The 23,874-nt window shown below is 43.4% G+C and overlaps 3 protein-coding genes across 6 annotated transcripts; all 3 read left to right on the top strand.

Annotated features, from left to right (window-relative positions):
• Positions 1-107: 107 nt before the first annotated feature.
• Positions 108-5,134, top strand: LOC134018971 (calcium-independent phospholipase A2-gamma-like). Of its 2 annotated transcripts, none has more exons than XM_062459386.1 (9): positions 108-260; positions 1,006-2,597; positions 2,760-2,912; positions 3,011-3,168; positions 3,284-3,378; positions 3,486-3,657; positions 3,787-3,844; positions 3,962-4,156; positions 4,272-5,134. In XM_062459386.1, exons 2-9 carry the CDS (start codon positions 1,107-1,109, stop codon positions 4,728-4,730), a joined length of 2,781 nt encoding a protein of 926 aa, XP_062315370.1. In that variant the 5' UTR covers positions 108-260; positions 1,006-1,106; the 3' UTR covers positions 4,731-5,134. The 2 variants fall into 2 exon arrangements, with proteins under 2 accessions (XP_062315370.1, XP_062315371.1); XM_062459387.1 differs by lacking the exon at positions 108-260 and adding an exon at positions 814-896.
• A 459-nt stretch (positions 5,135-5,593) lies between these two features.
• nfascb (neurofascin homolog (chicken) b) lies at positions 5,594-18,158 on the top strand. Of its 3 annotated transcripts, none has more exons than XM_062459390.1 (28): positions 5,594-6,035; positions 8,349-8,507; positions 8,806-8,950; positions 9,056-9,161; positions 9,435-9,625; positions 9,723-9,845; positions 10,076-10,294; positions 10,783-10,894; positions 10,998-11,182; positions 11,273-11,404; positions 11,556-11,699; positions 11,809-11,920; positions 12,027-12,190; positions 12,282-12,429; positions 12,524-12,648; positions 12,737-12,838; positions 12,942-13,139; positions 13,240-13,310; positions 13,433-13,655; positions 14,345-14,460; positions 14,600-14,810; positions 14,972-15,094; positions 15,317-15,490; positions 15,655-15,786; positions 15,882-15,951; positions 16,387-16,398; positions 16,656-16,691; positions 17,343-18,158. In XM_062459390.1, exons 3-28 carry the CDS (start codon positions 8,875-8,877, stop codon positions 17,569-17,571), a joined length of 3,534 nt encoding a protein of 1,177 aa, XP_062315374.1. In that variant the 5' UTR covers positions 5,594-6,035; positions 8,349-8,507; positions 8,806-8,874; the 3' UTR covers positions 17,572-18,158. The 3 variants fall into 3 exon arrangements, with proteins under 3 accessions (XP_062315374.1, XP_062315373.1, XP_062315375.1); XM_062459389.1 differs by having other exon boundaries at positions 8,835-8,950; XM_062459391.1 differs by lacking the exon at positions 16,387-16,398 and having other exon boundaries at positions 5,595-6,035; positions 8,835-8,950.
• A 1,487-nt stretch (positions 18,159-19,645) lies between these two features.
• LOC134018973 (acidic mammalian chitinase-like) lies at positions 19,646-22,809 on the top strand. Its single transcript, XM_062459392.1, has 12 exons — positions 19,646-19,791; positions 19,951-20,010; positions 20,127-20,156; positions 20,263-20,467; positions 20,615-20,671; positions 20,772-20,937; positions 21,014-21,138; positions 21,249-21,372; positions 21,485-21,667; positions 21,950-22,066; positions 22,171-22,303; positions 22,435-22,809. The coding sequence occupies exons 2-12, from the start codon at positions 19,986-19,988 to the stop codon at positions 22,707-22,709; spliced, it is 1,440 nt and encodes a 479-aa protein (XP_062315376.1). The 5' UTR covers positions 19,646-19,791; positions 19,951-19,985; the 3' UTR covers positions 22,710-22,809.
• The last annotated feature ends 1,065 nt before the right edge of the window (positions 22,810-23,874 follow it).

The following is a 23,874-nucleotide window of genomic DNA, read 5'->3' on the forward strand; positions in this document are numbered from 1 at the left end:
GTGACAGCAGATGACCTTAAGCAGTGATCTTAGCCAGAGGATTGGTCAGTTGGAGGGCTGACATGCCCGGCCCACAGTTCAAGACAGCCAATAGGATTAAGATCCTGCAGGAAGGTTGTATAGGATTAGGTATCAAAACAGTGTCTGCACTGTACTTTGGAAGTGGTTTACTAGATATCAAACCAGGACCTGAATTTGTTACAAGAATCAAAGAGAAGAATAACGACGGACAGACAGCACGGGAGGATTTTGTGTTTAAGGTAAATCTTTTTCTCATGGTTCACTCAGGAAATGTTTCCCAAGTTTCCATGAACAAGCTATGACCTTCCAGCAGAGGTGGTCTACTAGTTGTGTTTTTATTGACAAATGTTCTACAGTTACACTGCATTTCACAGTAACTAAAATGTAGTAGGAACATGTACATTTCCATAATCGATGCAGATTTTTAGTCTACTTTGTGGATTGTTATTATCATTTCATGTTGTCGTTAGAGGTTGAGTAATTATGTTATCTCTTTCTCTCAAAAGTAGTGTAGACAATCCTAAAGTCAGAGCAATCTGCTCTACTCAGATTCCAGCTTCAAATGATGGGTATATCTTCTGTATAAAGTATGTTGAGTAAGGGCTGTTTTGTTGCCCATTACAATACTCGCCAGACTAGATTGATTACTAGCATTTAACATGGCATCATGTCACAGGATTGTGATGAGATTTGATTCACATAAATCAAGGATACATTGTAGATGTTTGTAAACAATATGACTAACTCCTCCTCCTAAAGCCATCCCTTAAAGGGAGTTGTTGTGGCAGGTGAATGTGCTTGTGTTCCAGTCAGTCATGGGCTTGGGAGGAGGAGAATTGTTTTGCTGTCCTGGTGGAGGGACATGTATCAGACAGGTTGTTTTTCCTGCTTTTTAGAGATTGATATATCTGTGCTATTGTTCTGTTGACCAGTAAATATGTTTATTTTTTATGTGTAACTAGTTTGTATTCTTGTATTTCCTAGGTGCCAGATGAATGTAATACTGTGGCCTAAGCCAGTACAGCCCCAGTTCCTATCCCCGTTTCAGTTGCTTTTGTTTACAGCCTTTTACACCAAGGCCAAAGATGGGTCGCTACCTCAACCCAAGCCTGTGTGTGAGTCCCCTGGGAGGGCGGACGATAAGACTGTACTGCAAGCTCAGGTACATTATCACCATCCTTAGAACCCTTCCCCACCTGGCTAAGACCCCCCTCTCCCAGGATATCAGTGCCAACTCCCTGCTGTCCTCCCCTCTCCATATTAGTGCTATTAGAAGAGGCCCTGCTAAGACTTCCAGGTTAAAACCTAGATATCTGGGCATCGCCCCTGGCCACCTTCTCAGGAATGGCTCAAGAGGAATACAGCATACCCAGGCTCTCCGATACTGTTCAACCTCTGGGAGGGGTGCTGTCAAAGCTGAGGCACCTATCGGAGTGTACGAGGAAAGCCAAACAGCATTCCAGCTGAGTATGTTGGGAGTCCGTCTGGGAGAATCTTTTATCCGCCTCTCCAGTCATATAAATTGTTATTTCAAGGGAAAGAATGTCTCGGTTTCTCCTGGTGCTGTGAATGCTTGCCTTGCCTCCCCAACTCCAGAGCGTGTGAGCAGGGCTCAGAGACGTGTTCACAGTAACCGGTTAGCCAGAGAGAGAAGCCAAATGGAGGACAGGGACTCAACACAGACTATAATGTGTGAAGAGAGCCAGAGACCCTCAGAGAGTTCGACAGAGATAGGCACAAAGGGCCAGATATATTCTGGGCTGCAGTTGTTTCACCCAAGCTCCCTGGCCACCAGGTTTGGGGAGAGCTACAATTATGTAGCTCATCACATTAACTCAGTGTTCTCCAAGGCTCCTGCTCTGGCTGTCCAGATGCAGGACACGCAGAATAATCTGGCTTCACACAGGGGATCAACCCGGAGACAGAGGATGAGAATATTAATGAGAAGTCATGATGAGAATATGAAGGGAACTGAACATGCCCAGTTGGAGACCAGTGCAGCACCAGTCCTGAACTCCACTATCGACAGTGATGATGTCCCCAGTAACTGGGACGAGGGCTACCTTCACTTTTCCAAACATATCAACAGGTACTTTGGAGCTAAAGTCTCAGACGAAACTGAACCTAAGCCTCAACAGAGAGAACATACTGGCGTCAATCGTGTGCAAAGCAGGCTGACTTACCAACAGCAATTTTCTGCACATGCTGACCTCGGGAATAAAACTCTCCCGTTAGAACCGAAGCAGGAGGAACACATACTCCGTCCTCAATCTCCAGGCTTGTTCCATACCAGCAGCATATCAACCAGCTTTGGAGAGAGCTATGCACAAATGGCAAATCATGTGAACCGGTATTTTAAAGGTCAAGGTGCCTTGAAGGAGGAACAAGAAGAAGAATACAGGCAGCAGGACGAAGAAATGGAGACCAAATCTGCTGCCTCTCAGAAACAAAAGGCTGTGTCCTTCATGGACTGCTTCCGCCAACCAAGTACTGCCATCCCTAACCTGCTAGGGGGATACCTCAATAAAACTGCCAAAACTACTACTGCACACTCAGAAGCGTCAATAAATAGAAGGGTGAGTTACCCTTAACACAGTCAGTGTTAAATAACAACTACCATCCAAGCTACTCAGATGCCAGTGTGTGTGTGTCATTGGATTAATAAGATAATGATGTCTGTGGCAGAAATGTGTCATTGCCTCTGTTTGTGACTGTCAAGAGGTGTCTGCTGTCCACAGGTGGTGATGAGCAGGAACCAGGCAGAGGAGCAGACACGAGCCCTGGTGGGGAGTCTGGGACATTCATTATCTCCAGACGCCTTCACCACCTGCGTCAAGGAGCTCAACAGACACCTCATCAAACACCCTGCTTGCAAACTGGTAGTGTGGCAGGTACCCCGGAGCTTTCATGCAGTCACTCAGACACCTCACAATGTCAGCTTTATACAATGTGATTATGGGCCATCTAATACACCTCATTGTATTTTCAGGAGAAAACTGCTGTTAAGCTGTTAAGACAAAGACGTAGCCACAGAGACAACCAGGACCTTCAGAGCGTCATAAGAGAAAGCCTGGCTCTGATTGGCTATATAGATCCGGTCAAAGGTCGTGGAATAAGAGTGCTGTCAATTGATGGTGGTGGCACAAGGTAACAGAAGCCTGACTGTCTTTCCAATCTGGAAACTTTATTTGTCCTGTTTCTGTACTTATAAATGCCATTTAGGCTTGTCCTCTCAAATATTCTTCCTGTGTGCCTCATCCAGAGGGGTGGTGCCCTTGCAGGTTCTGAAGCAGCTGGAGGCAGAGACAGGCAAGCAGGTGCACCAGCTGTTTGACTACATCTGTGGAGTGAGCACAGGTGAGGACATACATGTGACAGTAGATCAAGATTTATATCATTTTGTATGTGTAAGTTTGAAACTGGACGAATATGTTCTGTGTGTGTGTGTGCGTGCGTGTGTACAGGGGCGGTTCTGGCCTTCATGTTGGGCCTGGCTCGTTTCTCTCTGGAGGAGTGTGAAGAAATGTACCGTCGCTTCGGGTCAGATGTATTCCGTCAGAACCCCCTGGTGGGTACCATGAAGATGGGCTGGAGTCACTCCTACTACAGCACCGAGACCTGGGAGATGATACTCCGGTAGGACTACAGATCAGTCCAGCCTTGCATGGGCTTTGATGACAGTTCAGGTAGAATTTGACTGAGAGCGCTGTAGTCAGCCTGGACATTTATTTTCTAAAGGTATACTTTGTCTCTGACCTTCCCCAGTCAGAAGATGGGAGAGAAAGTCCTGATTAAAACAGCCAGGGATGAGTTAAGCCCAAAGGTGAATTTATTGTTAGCACCCTCTAGCGGACACACAAGGGATTTCATGCATGATGAAATCAATGGGAGCCATGCTCTATATGCACTAAAAGTGTCCCCATTGTCTGTGCGTATCCAGGTGTCTGCTGTCAGTGCCGTGGTGAACTGGGGAACCAGTCCCAAGCCGTTCATCTTCCGGAACTACAATCATTCCCCGGGACGTCTCAGCCGCTACGCAGGGGGTTCTGGGTACCGGATGTGGCAGGCAGTTCGGGCATCCTCAGCCGCCCCAGGGTACTTCCAGGAGTTCCCCCTACACAGTGACATCCACCAGGTAGGAGGACTGGCTTGTACTCTTCACTTCCAATAGCTTGTTTTGGTTGAGTCTGCAGTGGTTCTGGGCCAAAGACACCCTTGGATTGGATCTCAGATTGTGGTCTTTTTTTAAGGATGGGGGGATCATCCTTAACAACCCATGTGCCCTGGCTGTCCACGAGAGCCGTCTGCTGTGGCCCAACCAGCCTTTCCAGTGTGTGTTGTCACTTGGCACCGGCCGCTTTGACAACGCCAAGAGGGGCCCCACCACATCCACCAGCCTCCGAGCCAAGATCAGCACCCTGATCTACAGCGCCACAGACACCGAGGGGGTCCACACCCTGCTGGATGACCTGCTGGCCCCAGACGTCTACTTCCGCTTCAACCCCATGCTGAGTGCTGAGGTCTCCCTGGATGAGAGCCGACCGGGGGCCCTGGACCAGCTGCAGGCAGACACTCAGCTGTACCTGGGGAGGAACAAACCCAAGCTGGCCAGACTGTGCTTGGTGCTGGGGGCTGAGCGCACAGCCATGGCCCAAACCAAGGACTGGCTCAGTGAGCGGGCCTGGGAGATGAAGCAGAGCTGGGTGTGAGTTAACAAATACTTTACACATGTATGCTCAATCTTACTCACATATAAACTCACAAATTCTCATTTTGTCTTATATTAGTTTTTTATGAAGTTACTAGTGCCTGTTTGAAACATGTATACTGGAACCACACAGACCTTTACTCTTTGCATGTGTCATTGACACATTTGAAAGAATATCAGAGGGTTGTAGTTCCATCTGAATCATATTGTCATAATGTAATATTGTGGTAAAAGTGACTGTATGCCCTCCTTTTTGCAATGCAAGGCTAATGAATTTACTGTAAATATAAGTGCTTGACCTGGCACTTGTGGCCATTCTCCATAATGGTAGATTTTATGCACTCATTAAATATTATGTATGTGTGACTGTAGAAATGTTCTAAATAAACTGTATTTATTTTCACACTCTGTGCTGAAGTTTGCTGTGTCTGTCGTCATGAGGACCCCATCTTTCCATAGTTAGATTCAGTTTATTTATTATTTGGAGCCGTGCTATACACACTCAATGTGAAATCACAGACGACCTCTGTTAAGATCATTTCACAGTTAAGTCCTCAGTTAAGTTTAATTCTCTTACATTTCAGTTACTACAAATAAATGGTCAGACCTGTGCTGGTGATGTAATTGCTGATCAGCTGAAAAGGAGTGAATAAGCCCTAAGTTGTGTTTTTCCACTACTCCAGTGTTAGGGGTTAACATCAGCCTGAGTCCTGGGGCAATGGCCTGCCTGGACACTGTCAAAGACACTCTGTGTTGGAGACAGAGCAGCTTTGTGAGAGGGTGAGTGTGTCTGTGCCAGCCAGAGAGAAGACACAAGGTCCGTAGCCTGTCCAACCCCCCCCGCCTACCACTCCAGAACAACAGCAAGGATAACAAAAGTCAAAATTACATAGACGTTTCTGAAATATACTTTACTTCCAAAGTTTGGTAGATTGCTGTACAATTAGATGTGTTATTTATCACTATTCAGTCAAAGTTGTTTATTCAAGTCCTATTGGCGTTGGACAGTGGAGATGACGTTATGTTTAGGTTTCACAAAGGACGTATTATTGTGGGCACTCGGGCCCCAGTTCACGAGTCGTGTGATCAGTGCTCGGAAGGTTATCGTAACACCCTCATGAGATACTGATATCACCTGTCACTGTTTCTGAGGCTCCCGTTCACCTGCAGCAGCATGATGGAGTGAGGGCACACACAGAGCATCCATCCACAGGCAAGAGCAGTGGCTGTTACAGTGTGAGAGCCACACAGCTAAAACTCCCGGAGAAAGACTACAAATCTAAACATCTCTGCAACCAGAAATCAGGTATGAACTCATTCTCTTTCACTTCTGTCCTTGTAGAATCATCCTTGACAACATTCGGTATGTGGTCGGTAGGAACTTCAATGGATGCACTGCAAGAACTCTGTGTGTATGACATGACGCTGTAACTATCACCACGTGAAGATGTCTTGTAACTGTGGGAGCTCTCTGGCAGGATAAGGAGGGCACAGGATGAGTCAACCTTTTGCTGATCTCACACTCCATTGAGAAAAGGGTGGGTTTCTCTCTGAATGAGCAGTTTTCTGAGTGAATACTCAGTATTGTTTGGTTTTGTTTCCAAGACTCCCCTTTCAGATTTTAGATGCATGTATTGTTAGATGTTGGTGCTTCGGTGAAACATTTCTAACATGTACTGTACATCATAGTTTTTCAATTTAGATTGAATTACATGCTACAGAAAAGTTTTTTTAATAATTATATATTTTTGGTTAATTAATAATGATGTAAGTTAATTTTACATCACTGCAATCAAGTGACAGGGTATCAGTTGAGAATTTGCATACACCTGATGATATCTTCTAAGAAGACCTTTGTGTCCAGTGGATGCTGTTGACCCTGCTCTAGTGGAATGCTGCAGTGCTCACCACCCCTGTCCTCCCTGACGCAGTGTCCCTACAGGGGAGTGACTGCTCCTGTCTGAGCCTGAACAGTTAGCCAGTGTGGAGGAGCCCTCCCACATGCAATCTGCTCCTGCCCAGGCCTGGGCACACGTGCCAGGGGGGACCTGCAGGCATAGAGACCTTCTTGTCCTCCAGGAGCTGCCTCTGTCTGCCAGTCATCTACTGTGCAGTCTGGTGCATGGCACTGCTCCCTGCTCCCTGCCAAGCCGAGCTGCCCCAGTATAATACGGCCCTGAGAAAGGCCATGCCAGGACCCAAGTGATTGAACATACTGCCCTGCTTTTGTTTCCTGTGTGAGGCAACTCGAGGTCTCTGTGTCAGTCATATTGAGGATGATGCTCTGTTAGGGGGAGGGGGGGGGGAGAGGCTAGCTGGCTGGCAAGTATGAGTGGTTGATTAAACTCTAGCTGTGTTCTGATCGACAGGACTCTCGTGTGTGATAGCAGCAGGGTCTTAATGGACTACATCTCTGTAGGCTACTCATGGAGGCTGGTCTGGGTGTCCACTGCACCTTTGGAGTCCCTCTCTGCAGAGTTAATGTGTGCTGTGTGACTGGTACACAGTACATTGACTCTACCTGACAGAGGCCAGTTTGGAATTGAAGTCTAACCTTTAGTTTACATAGCTACCATACATAGTTTTAATTTTAAACAGCACATGTGGAAAACCTACATTTTTGCTGTTCTCTGTGTGTCTGTGTGGCATAACGTCTTTATGCAGCATTGTGAGGGTAGAGTACATGAATGCTTATACATGCAGGTCGGGTGCTGCTATGCTGCAGTTGTGTGTGTGGATTCCTGGACGCCCACACAGTTCAGAGCTATGTGGAGTGGTTTGAGACAGCTTTTGTCTCCCACGGCTACACCCTCTCATGGGTCTTGGGTGCTGTTTCTAGAAAAGAAAGCTTTTCTTTTTTCTTCAGGATTCTCAGCTGTATGGCAATGACCTCTGCCCTTTCAGCAGGCCTAGGTCTGACTGATGTTACATTCTAGGATTTCCTGTAACACACACTGTGAACAGGACATGAAAAAGTATCAACATCAGTGTTACATGTTCTCTGTAGTTCTTCCTTTCTCGGAACAGCCATTGTTAGAATGTCACATGACAGTTGTGGGGCATGAAAATTAATACAAGAGAGACAAACATTGCATTCATACTCTGTTCTCTAATTTACAGCAGCCAACAATAAGGCCCACAACATTGATGTCATCATAACCATCAGAAGGCAGAACATGGGCGGAATGGTGTTTCCTCATGGACTGATTTGTTTCATTTATTGTAATAATGAATGAATTCAGTGTGGGACTCAAGCAAACAAGGAAACTTGTTTTGCTCAGCTTTAATGTATAAACTGTTTGGGTTACCCAGCAATCAGACTGAATCAGAACACAAGAATATGACCAGTGTTCTAATGTCAGCTCCATGATGTTACTGTCAAGTAATTTCTGCTTCCGTTTTGGAAATCCTATTCTGAAAACTGAAAATGAACTTGTAGAGTAAATTTCATTGCCTGCTTGAAGAGAGAGGCTGTTAGCAAACACAGAATTATGGTGAGGAGGGGGGTGTGAGTAGCTCATTAATTATTCATGAGATGGGTGGATAGAGTCTGAGGGGCGATGAGAGACAGAAACTCTATTACTGAAGTCTATCCACTCTCCTCCCTCTCTATCTCAAGATTCCTGCTATGTGACTTGCATCTGTTCCCTGACTGGACCGCGACATTCAAGTGACAAATTTCATTATTGGAAGTTATCAATGCACTGAACAGTCATGGAGATGAAGTGCAGGGGTTCCTGATTTGATGTTACTGGACATTTTGTACATATGAAACAAGGTAATAATATTGAACTTTTAATGCTCATTTTCAAGAAGAACGTTTTACAATGATTTAGTAACTGGTTTTAATCTAACGTAATATTTGCGTTTGTAAAAACAGACCAATTAAAAATAGTAATATAGCACTGTAATGAAATTCCTTTTTGTAGCCATCCTACAGTGATCCTACAGCCCTGGCGTTTGGTCTGGTGTTGGGCAAATCTGTTTATTGTTATAACAGCATGTATGTCAGTATGGAGGTCTAGGCGGGCTATTAAACATTGCTGCTTGTATCATTTTTGTTGGCCCCATGAAAGGGGCTGATTTTCATTATTGTGTACTGTAGTTAAGGACAACTTGAGAAACAAAAGTCATTCAATGTGAAGATGGGAACACTGATTAAACCAGTCCTTCTACTGCTTCTATGGCGAAGTCTGTCTGCCATCGACGTCCCTGTAGAAGGTGAGCCAAGAAATCGTCTGTGTCCTAATTAGACAGTGGTGTGTGTTCATCCTCCTGATGTGAAATGTATGTGCCATGATCATGACGGTGCTTCTCCTCCTGCAGTCCGCCAGCCCCCCACCATCATAAAGCAGTCATTGAAAGACCACATTGTGGACCCCAAAGACAATATGGTCATAGAATGTGAGGCCAAAGGGAACCCCCAGCCCATGTAAGAGCTGACACATCCTTCTCACACACAATACAGTTTCAAGGCCAAGTAAAAAAAATACCAAGAGCGGTGATATGGCATTGTAGTCAGTGTGACTGGGAATCACATTAACGAAGAACGTTTGTTGATGTAAATCTCTGGTGATACGCCAGGATCCTTTGACAATTTGAGAATGTACAAGTACCTAGTGAGAACACGTTACACTCATTCAAAATCCACAGTTTGCTGCCCATCAAGATGTCAAGCTTTTCTGTGTTGTCTTTATTGCCGTAGTTTTTCGTGGAGGCGTAATGGTAAGTATTTCAACGTGGCACGGGACCAGCAGACATCGATGCGGAGACGCTCAGGCACACTAGATATCAATGCTTGGAACAACCCAGAGGACTATGAAGGGGAGTACCAGTGCATCGCCTCCAACGAGTATGGTTCAGCATATTCCAACAAGATAGTACTGCGGCTCTCAAGTAAGTTACAAATGAACCTTATACACAACTTAGGTATTCTAAGAGGAATATACAGTAGAAAGGTTAGCTATCTTGTACCCTCCTATGTCCCTGTCAGGGGCTCCCCTGTGGCCCAGAGAGGTGCTGGAGCCTGTGGTGGTCAGTGTGGGTCTTCCTCTGGTGCTGTCCTGTAATCCTCCCCCCGGGCCACCTAAACCTGTAACCTTCTGGATGACCAGCTGTGAGTGCCTCTCTATGAACCAACTCTTATGCCTTGTTAAAAGACTGATGTTGTCCCGGACATTACAATTATTAGTTTCCCGTCCTGATGAACCATGTGGAATAACAAGAGTCTCATGGAACTATTAGCCATAAAGTATTTTAACTCCCAAACAGGTCACCCGTAAACCAGGTGTTGGATGTAACTGTGGACTTGCATGCATGAAGTCACCCAAAACTCTTGTATTTCAGGTTCCTATGCCAGGCCATTCACCTGGCCCGTTCAGACTCCAGTTCCCACAATGCAGGCTGTGCGGCAGGACCGCAGGGTGTCCATGGGCGTGAATGGAGATCTCTACTTCTCCAATGTTCTCATTAACGACTCGGCCACCGACTATTGCTGCAACGCTCGTTTCCCCTACAAAAACATCATCCAGCAGAAGATGCCTGTCGTGGTCAAAGTCCTAACAAGTGAGCTGTGCTGGTGTTGACACAAACTGACATGCATATGAATAGGATCAACAGGACAAAATGAACCAGTCGTAGAGAGCAAATACAATTTCATCAAAGTACAGCTTGGCAACAGTGTGAACTTAACAATACTAACTGACTCTCACTGTGGCTCAACTTGATTTTCCCATGCTGTATTTTTAAATCAGTTTACATCTTACAGACTCCATATTGTTTTATTTCAGACAACCCCTAAAATGACTCATCTTGTTCTCTCCAATCTAATGGCCATAGTGTCTCGGTGAGTGTGTGGTCTGCTTCTCTGGTTGTTTTTATTTGATTTTCTATTAACTACTAACCCACCTGGCCCCACTGATCTGCCTCAAGACAGATAGTTCCTGAAGTCACCACATTGTTCCGGTCTCAGATTGTGAGAACACTCACATAAGTGAGAGCTCCTTCCTTTGGTGTCATGGTGTGCGTTCTGCTCTGCTCCCTTCTCTTCTCAGCTCGTATGGTGGCAGAGGCTGGCCCCACCCTGCTGTCTCCCACGGGGACCTCCAGTACCGTCATAGTCCTGCAGGGGGAGGAGCTGCTGCTGGAGTGCGTTGCTGCAGGAGTGTGCGTAGGCTCAGCTTTACCTTCGTCTCAAAACAAGACTGACGAAGAGTGTCAGAAGCAAACAGATGATCAGCTGTTGTTAACTTGTTTTCCGTTCACACAGTCCTACCCCTCACATCAGGTGGACCAAAGATGGAGATGCACTATCCATGACTAACATGAAGGTGAAGAACTTCAACAAGCTCATCCAAATATCTAAAGCTTCATTTGAGGACCAGGGTGAATATGTGTGCACGGCCACCAACAAGATTGGATATGTGAAACACACCATAACTGTCCGAGTTAAAGGTTAGATTCATCCCAAGTTGGCATCCCAACAACGTCTGACAACATTCAGTATTACTCAGTAAGGTATGTCCATGGTTATGTATTTAACAGCGGCTCCATTCTGGTTGGAGAAGCCCACTGATCTGGTGTTGGCTCCTGAGGAGAATGGAGAGATGGTGTGCCGAGCTGATGGTGTCCCCCGGCCTACTACAAGCTGGTTTATCAATGGAGAGCCAATCGAAAGTAAGCAGCTGCAAAAACACTTGACACAATATGCCTCTCATCTTGCTGACTAAAAGATGTCAGGGTCATAGTCAGAATCTACCTCAGCTAAAGAAGAGTATCATTATGATGATTGAAGTCCTTTTGGTTTTTTTCTGTATCTTTTCTCTAGCTGCCACTCCCAACCCCAGCAGGCAGTTATCAGGGGATACGTTGATCTTCCGCTCAGTAAATGTAATGAACACTGCTGTCTACCAGTGCAACACCTCCAACCAGTATGGCTACCTGCTGGCCAATGCATTTGTCAACGTATTGCGTAAGATACCATATTATTTCGTTGACCCATTCATAGGATGTCAGTGTACTGTAGATTACAGGATCAAAGTCTTCACAAAGAAAGATTCTGCCCTGTGTCTTATCTGTAGATGCCACCCCTCGTATCCTGACACCCAGGAACGAGCTGATGATGGTGGCTGAGGGCACTCGTACCGCCCTGCACTGTCGTTATTTTGGCTCACCTGTACCTGACTTGAGATGGTGAAAACAAGCCCTTTGTCTTCAGAATCTCCTATATTACTAAAGTAGCCCATACTGTGTGCACATGTGTGTAATGTGTGTTATGTGTGTGTGTGTGTGTTCACAGGTCAAAATACGGTCAGGGTAACCTGGAGGGAAACCGTTTCAAAGTTCTAAACAACGGGACCTTGGAGATCAGACGCACTCATGTGGAGGACCAGGGAACGTACCTGTGTGTGGTGAGCAACCTCGCAGGGAGAGAGGAAATCCAGGTCCGACTGGAGGTCAAAGGTGATTTCCCATGAAGGCCACATACTGTATATGAGACACGTACTGTATGCACAGCAGTTTGGTCATGTTTACATTGCTATCGTTTGCTCAGAACCCACTAAGATCGTTCAGCGGCCAGAGAACATGAGAGTGTTGCGTGGCAGTGACGTTCGGCTGGAATGCAAGGAAAAACATGACGTCTCTCTCTCCATCACCACTACCTGGATGAAAAACAAAGCGTTGCTCACACTAAGCTGGAGGTAAGAACTTCCATCTAGTGATTTATTGTATGTTCATGAAACTCTTCCGAAACGCCAGGCATCACCTGAGTCATTTCCTGTTTGTGCTCCTCAGAGTGACACTGGATGAATCCTCGCTGGTGATAGCAGGCGTGAACAGAGCAGATGAGGGCACCTACACCTGCATAATAAAGACAGACATAGATGAGAGCTCGGCCTCTGCCCAGCTCTTGGTTATGGGTAGGATGTATACAATTAACTCTTGCACAGTATTTATCCACTCAATCTGAACAAGTGTGTATCAGAAGTGTTTTACCCTCTCTCACAGACCGCCCAGATCCACCCACCAACCTGGAGTTGTCTGACCCTTATGAGCGCAGTGTGAGACTGTCCTGGATTCCTGGAGATAGCAATCACAGCCCTGTCAAAGGTAACAGCCACTACCTATTATCTTACTCAATGTGTTTTTGTACCGTGACTGTTAACTGGACATATGTAAGTGACTAGCGTCTTCTTTTTGGCTACCCCCTCAGAGTACCTTGTTCAGTATGATGAAGATGATTGGTTGCCAGGAAAGTGGAGAAACCTCTCAACCTACCCTGGAAACCTTAACTCTGTCATCCTGCAGCTCTCACCTTTCACCAACTATGAATTCCGGGTCATTGCAATCAACGAAATCGGCTCCAGTAGGCCCAGTCGCTCTTCCATGCGTTTCCAGACCAGTGGTGCACGTGGGTCAAATGTTTCTGTGGCTGAATGATGCAGATTGGTTAATAGTTTAGACTCAATTAGTAATAAATGAGAGGATTTCATGCCTCTCCACTGTTTTAGCTCCTGATGCCATCCCCAAGAATATCAAAGGAGTGGGTACATGGAGAAACAACATGGAGATCAGTTGGGAGGTGATGAGTCTTCCCGTATTCAATTTACAAGAGTGTGAAGTAGATTTATTGTGATTCAGACATCCAGAAATAATGAGTCACATCTTTACTGACAAGAGGCTTCTGTCTGTTCTGTGGTACAGCCTTTGAACAGCAGAGACTGGAACGGCCCCTACCTGAAATATCTGGTTTGGTGGAGAAGGAGAGACTCCAGAGAGGAGTGGAAGAATGCCACAACAAAGTGGCTGAGATACTACATATATGACACAGACACCTTCACCCCATATGAGATCAAGGTCCAGGCTTTCAATGACTTTGGCCTTGGCCCAGAGTCTCCGGTTATCATTGGCTACTCAGGAGAAGACCGTAAGTACCCTTAAAGCCATAGTTTGAACAAGAATATCTTCACATTTAAGAGTGTAGCTGCAGTTATCTGGGTTTTGAGTTGGGTTGATGAGAGCATAGGCGAAAATCCCGGGGGGGACAGGGGACACCCCCCCCCCCTCCATCCTGGGAAAAATATGATTTGTCCCCCCAAGTAAATCACTGTAAACATTTAAATTATATAAATAATATACAATTAACATATTACAATGTAGGCTATGTGTTCTACAGTAATTTTGGTGTCCCCTTCAGGAATTGCTCTTGAGAAAATGTCATATAATTGTCCACACCAAAATTGATAGCAGATTTTCGCCACTGGATGAGAGAGGAGAACAGAGAAGCCTAAAACAGAGTAGATTAAAGCAGAGCAGAGTACAAAAGAGTACATTAGAGTATAGTAGAGTCCTCATCAAGTACTCTACTCATCAATGAGTACTTGATGACAAAACTTTTGGGGGATTTATTATTGGTTGACGTTTTTTTTCAACCTTTCTAAACGTATTTTTTTATATTTTTTTCAACAATTATTTTTTAAACCTTTCAATAATTTAAAACCTTTTTTTCACACTGTTTACAGTTAAAGGAGAGGAGAGGAGAGAGGATTTGGAAAACCTAGTGATAGTGACTCATACTGTGCTCAGTTTGTTCCTGTACCTCTTTGTGTTTCCCAGGCCCTCTGGCTGCTCCCCTCAACCTGCGTGTGTCCAACATAGAGAGCGACCAAGTAGAGGTTCACTGGGACCCAGTGTCTCGAAACTCTATCATGGGAGAACCAAAGGAGTACAAGGTCAGAGAACTGCACTTCATGGCTTGGGAAAGAGTCTCATAAAAACTTCATTTAAACTGGCCTTTCATATTGTTATTGTAGAGGAGTAAAACAGACATTACTGACATGGGCCTGCATGTATTTTGTCTGTATACCTCAGGTGTACTTCTGGAGAGACAGTAGTCAGCTACGGTGGCTAAGTGTCAGCAGGGCTATGAAGTCTAAAACCTTCCCAGTCGGTGACCAAGAATACTCTGGGATCCTGTCTGACTTATTTGCCTACAGCAACTATAAGATGTACATAGTGGTGGCCAACAACCGCTATGAAGGCCCGCCCAGCAACACTATACAGTTCTCCACACCTGAGGGAGGTAAGATAAACAGTGTTACTGGGGCCTGGAGGTTTCCCTGATCAAGAAACCCAAAATAGATTTAAAAACTCATTGTCCTACTATCTCTTTTACCAAGGCAAGTTGTGTTTTTTGAGCCGCAGTGTTTCGGTTCCATCTGTTCTCCTGTTCTACATCTGTAGTTCCATCAGCACCAACGTCCTTCAGGATTCAGCAGAGACATCTGGACACCATATATGTGGACTGGGACCTGCCTGCAGAGCCCAATGGCATCATCACTGGATACAGCCTCAAGTACCAGACATGTAGGCACTTAAATGCACTCATATTACAGGTAGGTAGGCAAAATAGCATCAGGAAGGTCCACAAGTACACACAAGTAGCACACAAGTAGGGCGGTAAGTGTACTCATGTACCAGACAGCTGGGTCGGAATTGTAATTTCTTGGGAAAGTAAAGTGGCGACATTGAGTGGTAAAACTAGATGAGCCTTGAGTTTTCTAACTGTTCTAAGTGTACCCTCGACAGTGAATGCCACCAGAGGAGAGCCTTTGCGCACTGAAGAATTCCCTCCAAACGTGACCAGTTTTTCAGTGAGGCGGTACGACCGCTACACTCGCTACACTTTCTCCCTGGCGGCCCACACTCAGGTGGGGATAGGAGAATGGTACACTGAGGAATCACCTCATTACACCACCGAAGGTAGAGTACAATGTACACAAGTCTACTATAGTGAATGATAAAGAATGATTTCCTCAATGACTCGATGATAGTGTGGAGATGTATGCATGAATGCCTGTGCTTTCTTACTTGTGTGTGTGTTTGTGTGTGCGTGCTTGTTTGTGTGTATGTATGAATATATGCAGCTTACGCTCGGGACCAGGTGGACTTGTCGACTAAGGGCTGGTTTATTGGTGTGATGTGTGCTGTGGCTTTAATCGTACTCATCCTCCTGGTGGTATGCTTTATCAAGAGGAGTCGTGGAGGAAAATACCCAGGTACTTCATCAGGAGCATCTCTGAGATAAACACTGGCTCCCTACTTAGTGAATAATAGTGTGCTGAGTCATGTAACAAAATGGTTTACTTCTCAGTACGGGACAAGAAAGATGTTCCACTTGAAACAGTGGATGACAAAGATCAGGAGGGATCATTTGACTATCGGTAAGTATTATAGCAGAAGGCTACCTGAATACAGTGGACTAGCATGAGCACAGAAATGCTAAAGTTTAGTGTGTTTCACACAGTACCAGAAAACGTTTGCTGTGTTCTGCAGACACAGTATACATGGAAGTGCCTTGAATGAAAAAATGTCATCATCTTCTAACAACATGCACAGCATTATCATTGTGACGATATAATTACAGTGGTGAACTCCTTACCTTAATTTGCTCTTTACTGTATATGTTATTGTACACGTAGTTGTATCATAGGAAATGTTTTAAAATAAAAAGGAGCAACTTAATGTTAGACGTTACCCAATAATGTCCTTGTTCCTGATAACCTCGATGATATTTCATCCCCACGTGTTCTATTCTTGAAACTTACATTTTCTTTCCAAATGTTCACCCCTCCTCCTTTCGCATTGGACCATACAAGGTCTCTGGAAAGGTATGAAATTACTAAACCGTGACATATTGACACCATTGACACCACTTCAACTGTTAGGTTAAGACTGTTTTCAACTTATATTTTTTGTAATACATATGGTCCACCTTAATGGATCTGCTGTCTGAACATTGAACTGTTTCTCACAGACAAAGTTTGTTGTGACTTATTTAGCAAAGTGTATTCAATTTTGATAGATTTCTGAACTACCTAAGTCAGTGTACGTCATCACTCTCACATTACTCTTATGAATGTTACAGGATAGCTCGCGTCTCCACCCTTCCCTACTCTAGACGGTAGGTACCACTCTATCAAAACAACGAAACAGCTAAATAAATACTATAATCACAGTAGATGGGAATTAATAGACCAACATGGAAATACAAAAATGGATAGTAAAACAGGAAGCCAATAGAGTAGCTCAGCAACATAATCTGGACAATACGTTTCAGTATGTTGGGCTGGATGTTGGGCAGAGTGTTGAGCCGTTCTGCTCTGATGTCCTCTTGATACTCGTACTCTGATGTCCTCTTATACTCGTACTCTGATGTCCTCTGATACTCGTACTCTGATGTCCTCTGATACTCGTACTCTGATGTCCTCTTATACTCGTACTCTGATGTCCTCTTATACTCGTACTCTGATGTCCTCTTATACTCGTACTCTGATGTCCTCTGATACTCGTACTCTGATGTCCTCTGATACTCGTACTCTGATGTCCTCTTATACTCGTACTCTGATGTCCTCTTATACTCGTACTCTGATGTCCTCTTATACTCGTACTCTGATGTCCTCTTATACTCGTACTCTGATGTCCTCTTATACTCGTACTCTGATGTCCTCTTATACTCGTACTCTGATGTCCTCTGATACTCGTACTCTGATGTCCTCTTATACTCGTACTCTGATGTCCTCTGATACTCATACTCTGATGTTGTGTCTCCCAGAGAGGAAGAGAGGCAGAGGGGCCAGGCAACTGTGGACTCCATGATGAAACACACGGAGAGTGACGACAGTCTTGTGGACTACGGGGATGGAGGGGAGATTGAGTTCAATGAGGATGGCTCCTTTATTGGCCAGTACACAGGAAGCAGAAAGGATGTCAGGGAGGAAATGGATTACAGTGAGAGCCTGGAGATTCACTCACCTATGAACCCCATCTACTCACTGGCGTAATCTGCAGCAACACAACAAGCCTTTTCAAGCCATCACTGGCTGACTGGCTTTGGACACAAGGTAACCCGTGTGAACGGCCTCTGGCAGAACATTACACCATGGAGAAGGGATCATGGTGGGACCATCTGCTTACAGCCAGAAGTCTCATAGACACAAATCATCTGTCTTCTGATTGGCCTAAGCTCAGAGAACAGTAATGCCTGAGCCCCAAGTTTTCCCTTGGTCCCTTTTCACCTTGGTCTGCATTGACACTGGGTTTTGGGATACGATACTGCAGCCATTTAACAAGGGTGTGAGGTGGAACTGCAGGCAAGGTGACACATATCTGGATTGTGCATTATACATTGGGAGCTTTTCTTCAAAATATTGATCTGTAGTTAGTCACTTTTTGTAGTTGTGTGTGTGCGTGTGTGTGTATGAGTAAATGAGTGTGTGTGTGTGTGTGTGCTTGTGGATGAATGTCTGTTTGTTATGAGCTACGGTTTGCATCGTGTTGTGCTTTGAAACCACTAATGAAAATATATTCTGTATATCAAGGGCATTAAAGTGGACAGGTTTATCATGTTGATAAAAGCATTTTCATTGTTTAGGACCATTGTGCATATATTTTATCTCTCAATTACCACATTCTCTTAAAACCTGTAATTGTTTAACATTAATTTAGGAAGCAGAAATCTTGCAGATGTTGTCATTATCATGATACTTTGGCAATAGGTAATCAGGATCAAATATGCTTGATGTTACATCAGCATTACACAGCATTGTGCATTTGCAGTATGAACATCTTCTAGGTGTGCTGACGGTTTCTCAATACAATGTTAATATGCGAAGGGAGCTGAGAGCGCTTCATGCACTAACATCACTAGAGAATTTGGTTTACTTAAATCACATCAACACATTTAATCAATACAGACTTAACTTTTTTAGTTTTAGGCTGATTGTAATTCATGTACTTTCCTTTCTAAGACCATAAACACTGCTCTTACATGATGATTAGTTTTCCTTGGTTTCAACAGGGACAGTGTTAACACATATCATCACTCTGGCATTAAATGAATTACTTCATTGATTACATAATGTTTTCATCTTTATAAAGTACAGTCTAAGGATCATCTTCAAAGCATTGACTAATTGGGCCTAATTATCCAACTCCAGAAGATGCTGTAGTGTGAAAAATGAGGGTAACATAATGTACTTGGTGATATGGTAAAGAATGATAAAGCTCTCGTCTGGGACAATTGGTCCAGCCTGATACAGCCTGTCGGACTAAAGGCATATCAGTAGTACAGGAGAGATTGGAGAGTTTAACATACTATAAAGCAGTCATAAAGCCAATTTTATCTCACTGTAAAACAATCCTGTATCCTACTACTCAGAAACATTTAAATATCATCCTTCTAAACCTTTTATTTGGACGTCTAAATACACTTTTGTGTCATGTTTGCTAATAAAGAGCTTGTTTTGATGGCATCTCCCTAACTGTGTACTTTTTGTATTTTGAGCAGGACAAAGACAGAGCAAAGACAACAAATATTCAGTGGTATTTGTCACATTTGGAATCATTTGATTTAAGTTGGTGGAAATGTTTAACTTGTTTTAATTTGTCATGTGATCAGAATCCATTCCTATTTTTGAGACAAAGAATAATGCGTTCACCCAATTGAAGCAAACCTTTGCTGCTAAACTCTGGAACACTAGAAAAACAGGGTAGTATATTTTGAGTTGTTGATCCTATCATATGGTTTGTGTAGGATATCTGAGCCTGCCCAACCCACTGAAAGATAACCCTTTTTTTTCAGCCAAGAAAAACTGATTAGGTAAGGAAAAATAAGAATAAAAAATCTTATCTAACAACCAATACCAATGTTTTTATGACCAGTTGACCAGGCTATACATTGGACTGGGTCTTACATAATGCTAATGCAAAGAAAATAGAAGGATGTTCTATGTTACCTTGCTACCTTAAGTGTCATCTTTCACTTATCTGTCCATAAAGATCATTTTATCTAGTACCATTCTTAGTATTAACACCTTGTGAAGCTGACTAACTGAACTATGAGAAAGATAGTGTGCTGATTATTAATAATGTGAAACAAAAAAGCAAAGTGTGTCCTACTAGACTGGGTATCACCATGTAGCCTTTGTCCCCCTCTTATCATCACTCTATATAATGAGGGACATCTTAGAGGGAGAGAGCCACGTGCATTCTCTGAGGACCAGGTAAGAACATTGCACCATATTATTATTTCTTACAGCTAAAATTGTATTGTAAATATAGTTAACAATGTCACTACTTTTCAATTGGAAAAATATGTGTAGTGTCAGTGTAGGCCATCTTTATGGGTTACAATATATACAACAATCTCTCCTGTTTGACAGTTAAGGCACTGTGAACCAAGGACTACAATCTCACCATGGCCAGATTATCACTTCTGTCTGGTAATTCTACTTGTGACAGTCACATAGGTTACAATATGTTGTCAGTGATCATTAATATCAGACTATAACAGGACAATACATATGCAACATTTTAACTGTACATTTTTCTCTCCAAGGATTGTCCCTGTTGATGTGCTTTCAACTAGGTATGTCATATTATAACACTACTCGATAATATTTTTTCCGTAACATAGTATATTATTCTAAAACCAACTATTCTGATGTGAAGCCTAAAACTTTGTTTTTGTCTAGTGTCCTCTACCAAACTGGTTTGTTACTTCACAAACTGGTCACAATACAGACAAGGTAGTGGGAGATACCTTCCTTCCAACGTGGACCCACATCTTTGCACCCACCTGATCTATGCCTTTTCAATCATCAACCATGCTAACGAGCTAGTCACCTATGAGTGGAATGATGAGACCCTCTACAGGTCCTTCAATGACCTGAAGAAAGTGTGAGTCTATCACACTAACCTACATCATTGGAAAACTAGATAAAAGATCTAAAAAAACTAAATGTTGTCCCGCTGTCAACAAAACACGTTATCCTTCTGTCATAAATCATAGCCATAATCTGCTGTGTAATGTACTTTGTTTGTCAGAAACCCTGCACTGAAGACTCTGTTGGCTGTTGGAGGATGGAACTTTGGAACCACTCAGTGAGTTGGCTCACATTTATTTCATAATGATGATAAAGAAAAAAACGCATCCTTAGTAATGAATATAATGAAAACATTTGACTAAACACTATGCCCCCAGGTTTACCATCACGGTATCATCAAAAGCCAACAGACAGAAGTTCATCCAGTCTTCCATCAGCTTCCTGAGGACACATGGTTTTGATGGTTTGGATCTGGACTGGGAGTACCCTGGAGCTCGAGGGAGCCCCCCAGAAGACAAGCAAAGATTCACACTGCTGTGTCAGGTCAGTTTGAGACATTTCGTACACCTTCTTTGGGTGGTCCACTATGTGCTGAACTCTCATTTGTCTGTGGTTTTAGGAAATACTTGAGGCATTTGAGAAGGAGGCAACTGACACAAGGAGACCAAGGCTATTGGTAACTGCTGCAGTGGCTGCTGGGAAAGGAAACATTGACAATGGTTATCAGATTGCTGAGATTGCCAAGTGAGGTTCAGCTTCTATTGGAGTATCCACATAATACTATTGGTTTCTTTTTATAACAGATTTGAAGCTGTCTGACCGTCTGTCCATCTGTCTGTATGTTTGTGTGACAGATACCTGGACTTCATCAATGTGATGAGCTATGATCTCCATGGGGCTTGGGACCCAGTCACAGGCCATAACAGTCCCCTGTACACTAGCTCCTCAGATACAGGAGAACTGGCCTACTTCAATGTTGTGAGTAAAACTATTCAGACATGATAGAAGCTAATGGTAAACTTATCAGTAGTATTATATACTTGTTCTTTTTACAAGTGGTTAATGTATTATCCTTTGTCTTTTCCCTCAGGACTTTGCTATGAAGTACTGGAGAGATCAGGGGGCCCCTGTGGAAAAGCTCATGATGGGTTTTGCCACCTATGGGCGCACATTCCGCACAACATCTGCAGCCAATGATGTTGGAGCCCCAGCAAGCGGACCCGCTTCTGCTGGAACATACACGATTGAAGCTGGCTTCTGGTCGTATTATGAGGTCAGTGGTTAAGCTCAACATGAGTTCTAAGAAATAAAATAAAATGACTGCCTAATGCACTGGGATTTTAGATTTTGTATTTGGTCATATTTTTGGAATTGTTGTAATCATCTTCTTGTCCAACTGGTGTGATCACTCTTCTGAGGATGTGGGTTGTACCGTATAATCAAGGCCATTTATTTACCTATTCAAACAGAATAAGGAACTCTCCTCCCTTATCATGTGGTTAAAGTAAAAAAGGTACCTCCTCATTCAGCCCTACAATACATAATCTTTCTCCAGATCTGCACTTTCCTCAAAGGAACCACCATTCAGTGGATTAAGGAGCAAAAGGTCCCATATGCTACTAAAGGAAATGAGTGGGTTGGATTTGACAACAGGGAGAGTTTTGAGATCAAGGTAATGACAGACTGATCTAATGGCTTTCCCAAAAACATTATGGTGATGTCACATCTTCAGACGCAAATAATAGTGCATTTATGTTCTAAAATTACTTTTCAAAGGCTCACTTTTTGAAAGACAACAAGTTTGGTGGAGCTTTTATCTGGGCTCTGGATCTTGATGACTTTTCCGGACAGTTCTGTGGACAGGGGAACTATCCCCTCATTAGTCATCTGCGCTCTCTTCTGTCCTCGGGTATGCAAACCTCTCAGAACACACACTTTTACAAGAGCAGCAGAGTGTACCCAAAATTGATTTTCTATACAGTATACAGTACTGTATAGACAGCCTACTATGTTCTCTCATTATCCCTTTGTACTTGACAGACTTGCCACCCCTACCATCAACGACTGTTCGTCCACCAGTTGTGACAACAACTGGAAGTGTGGGCCCCACCACCTCCAACCCTGCCTCCTCAACTGCCACCCCCACAACCCCAAACATCAGTAGTTTCTGTGGGGGGAAGGACGACGGTCTCTACAGCAACAATGATGATGCAAATTCCTTCTACCAGTGCTTCGATGGACACACCTATGTTCAAAAGTGCCATATTGGCCTAGTTTTCAATGACAAATGCAACTGCTGTGACTGGCCAATGTAAAGTGCAGTCCTTCTAAGCAACTTCATTCTAACAATGTTCTGTTTACCATAGCTTTAGGATGTCTATATATATATATATATATATATATATATATATATATATATATATAATTATATAATTTTAAATTGTAACATGCCCTTTACTTCCTTTGAAATTACTTGTGTAAAAATTATGCAGTGAAACCAAAACTGGAGACCCGTGCGTTCAATGGACATTAAAACTAAATGATTGAATAATCAATGACAAACAAACACATGTAAACTGTTCTACGTTTTCATTTCTTATCTGGCTCTCTATATTTGTCTTGTGATTATTAGAAAATCTGTGGGGACAAAGGAAGTTGCATGTCGGATGCTTGAGCAATGTTGGAATCCCCAACCACCTGACAGTCTTGCATAAGTTGTACAGTGGGAGTTTTTTTTGTTTGTGACCCAGTCTGTAATTACTAGCAGTCCAATTGCTCGATCTTTTAGTGTTAAATAGTTATTATGAAGGGAATCTATTGTAGCACTAGAATTACAGAGGTGTGTAGATGCACATAATCTCTTAAACAAAATGTATACAACATGTACACAAATGTTGAGTGACTATTTTTGGTTTTAACCTGTCAAGCATGGTCAGTTATAACACTACGTCTACACCTTACTTTATTTACGTGTCATTGAAACAAATGAAGGTGACTAGATATTTCAATTGTATGTAACGCTATTTGTTTTACATGACATGCATTCTTAAATAAAATTTAAAAAGTTGAAGTTACAGTTGTCAAACTGCATTTGTTTCACAGTTCCTGTACTACTTTGTGTTACCTTTTAATTGATGGCCTGTTGTTGTGGTAGTGCTGATGAGTGGTACACCTGCACTGTGATATTCGTTTTTGTGTTGTCTTAGATGTTATATTTTATAAATTACATTTATTCATTTAGCAGATGCTTTTATGAGTTATGCATGGTTTACATTACGCTGCATTTGTACGGATTTGTCTGCAGAGGGTGGGCGTGGTATGCTCCGCACAGCACTGGGTCCGTGCGGATGCTATTGACCAATCCGAACACGGGGTTCCAGTCTGATTCCGCCACTGCTTACAGGAGCCCAAGACATGACTTCCGAAAAAAAAGAAGAATTTGTGACCACGAAATCTTAATTCGTGCCCACGAAATCCTAA

The sequence above is a fragment of the Osmerus eperlanus genome, chromosome 4 (genome assembly GCF_963692335.1).
Source record: "Osmerus eperlanus chromosome 4, fOsmEpe2.1, whole genome shotgun sequence".
Lineage (NCBI taxonomy): Eukaryota > Metazoa > Chordata > Actinopteri > Osmeriformes > Osmeridae > Osmerus > Osmerus eperlanus.

Excerpts from the sequence above, each read along its gene's own strand:
- LOC134018971 (XM_062459386.1), top strand. The coding sequence starts at position 1,107 with ATGGGTCGCTACCTCAACCCAAGCCTGTGTGTGAGTCCCCTGGGAGGG. Across the intron at positions 2,598-2,759 it reads AAGCGTCAATAAATAGAAGG|GTGGTGATGAGCAGGAACCA; the intron begins GTGAGTTACCCT and ends TGCTGTCCACAG. Across the intron at positions 3,169-3,283 it reads ATTGATGGTGGTGGCACAAG|AGGGGTGGTGCCCTTGCAGG; the intron begins GTAACAGAAGCC and ends TGCCTCATCCAG.
- nfascb (XM_062459390.1), top strand. The coding sequence starts at position 8,875 with ATGGGAACACTGATTAAACCAGTCCTTCTACTGCTTCTATGGCGAAGT. Across the intron at positions 8,951-9,055 it reads CATCGACGTCCCTGTAGAAG|TCCGCCAGCCCCCCACCATC; the intron begins GTGAGCCAAGAA and ends CTCCTCCTGCAG. Across the intron at positions 10,295-10,782 it reads CGTGGTCAAAGTCCTAACAA|CTCGTATGGTGGCAGAGGCT; the intron begins GTGAGCTGTGCT and ends TTCTCTTCTCAG.
- LOC134018973 (XM_062459392.1), top strand. The coding sequence starts at position 19,986 with ATGGCCAGATTATCACTTCTGTCTG. Across the intron at positions 20,011-20,126 it reads CAGATTATCACTTCTGTCTG|GATTGTCCCTGTTGATGTGC; the intron begins GTAATTCTACTT and ends TTTCTCTCCAAG. Across the intron at positions 21,373-21,484 it reads AACTGGCCTACTTCAATGTT|GACTTTGCTATGAAGTACTG; the intron begins GTGAGTAAAACT and ends CTTTTCCCTCAG.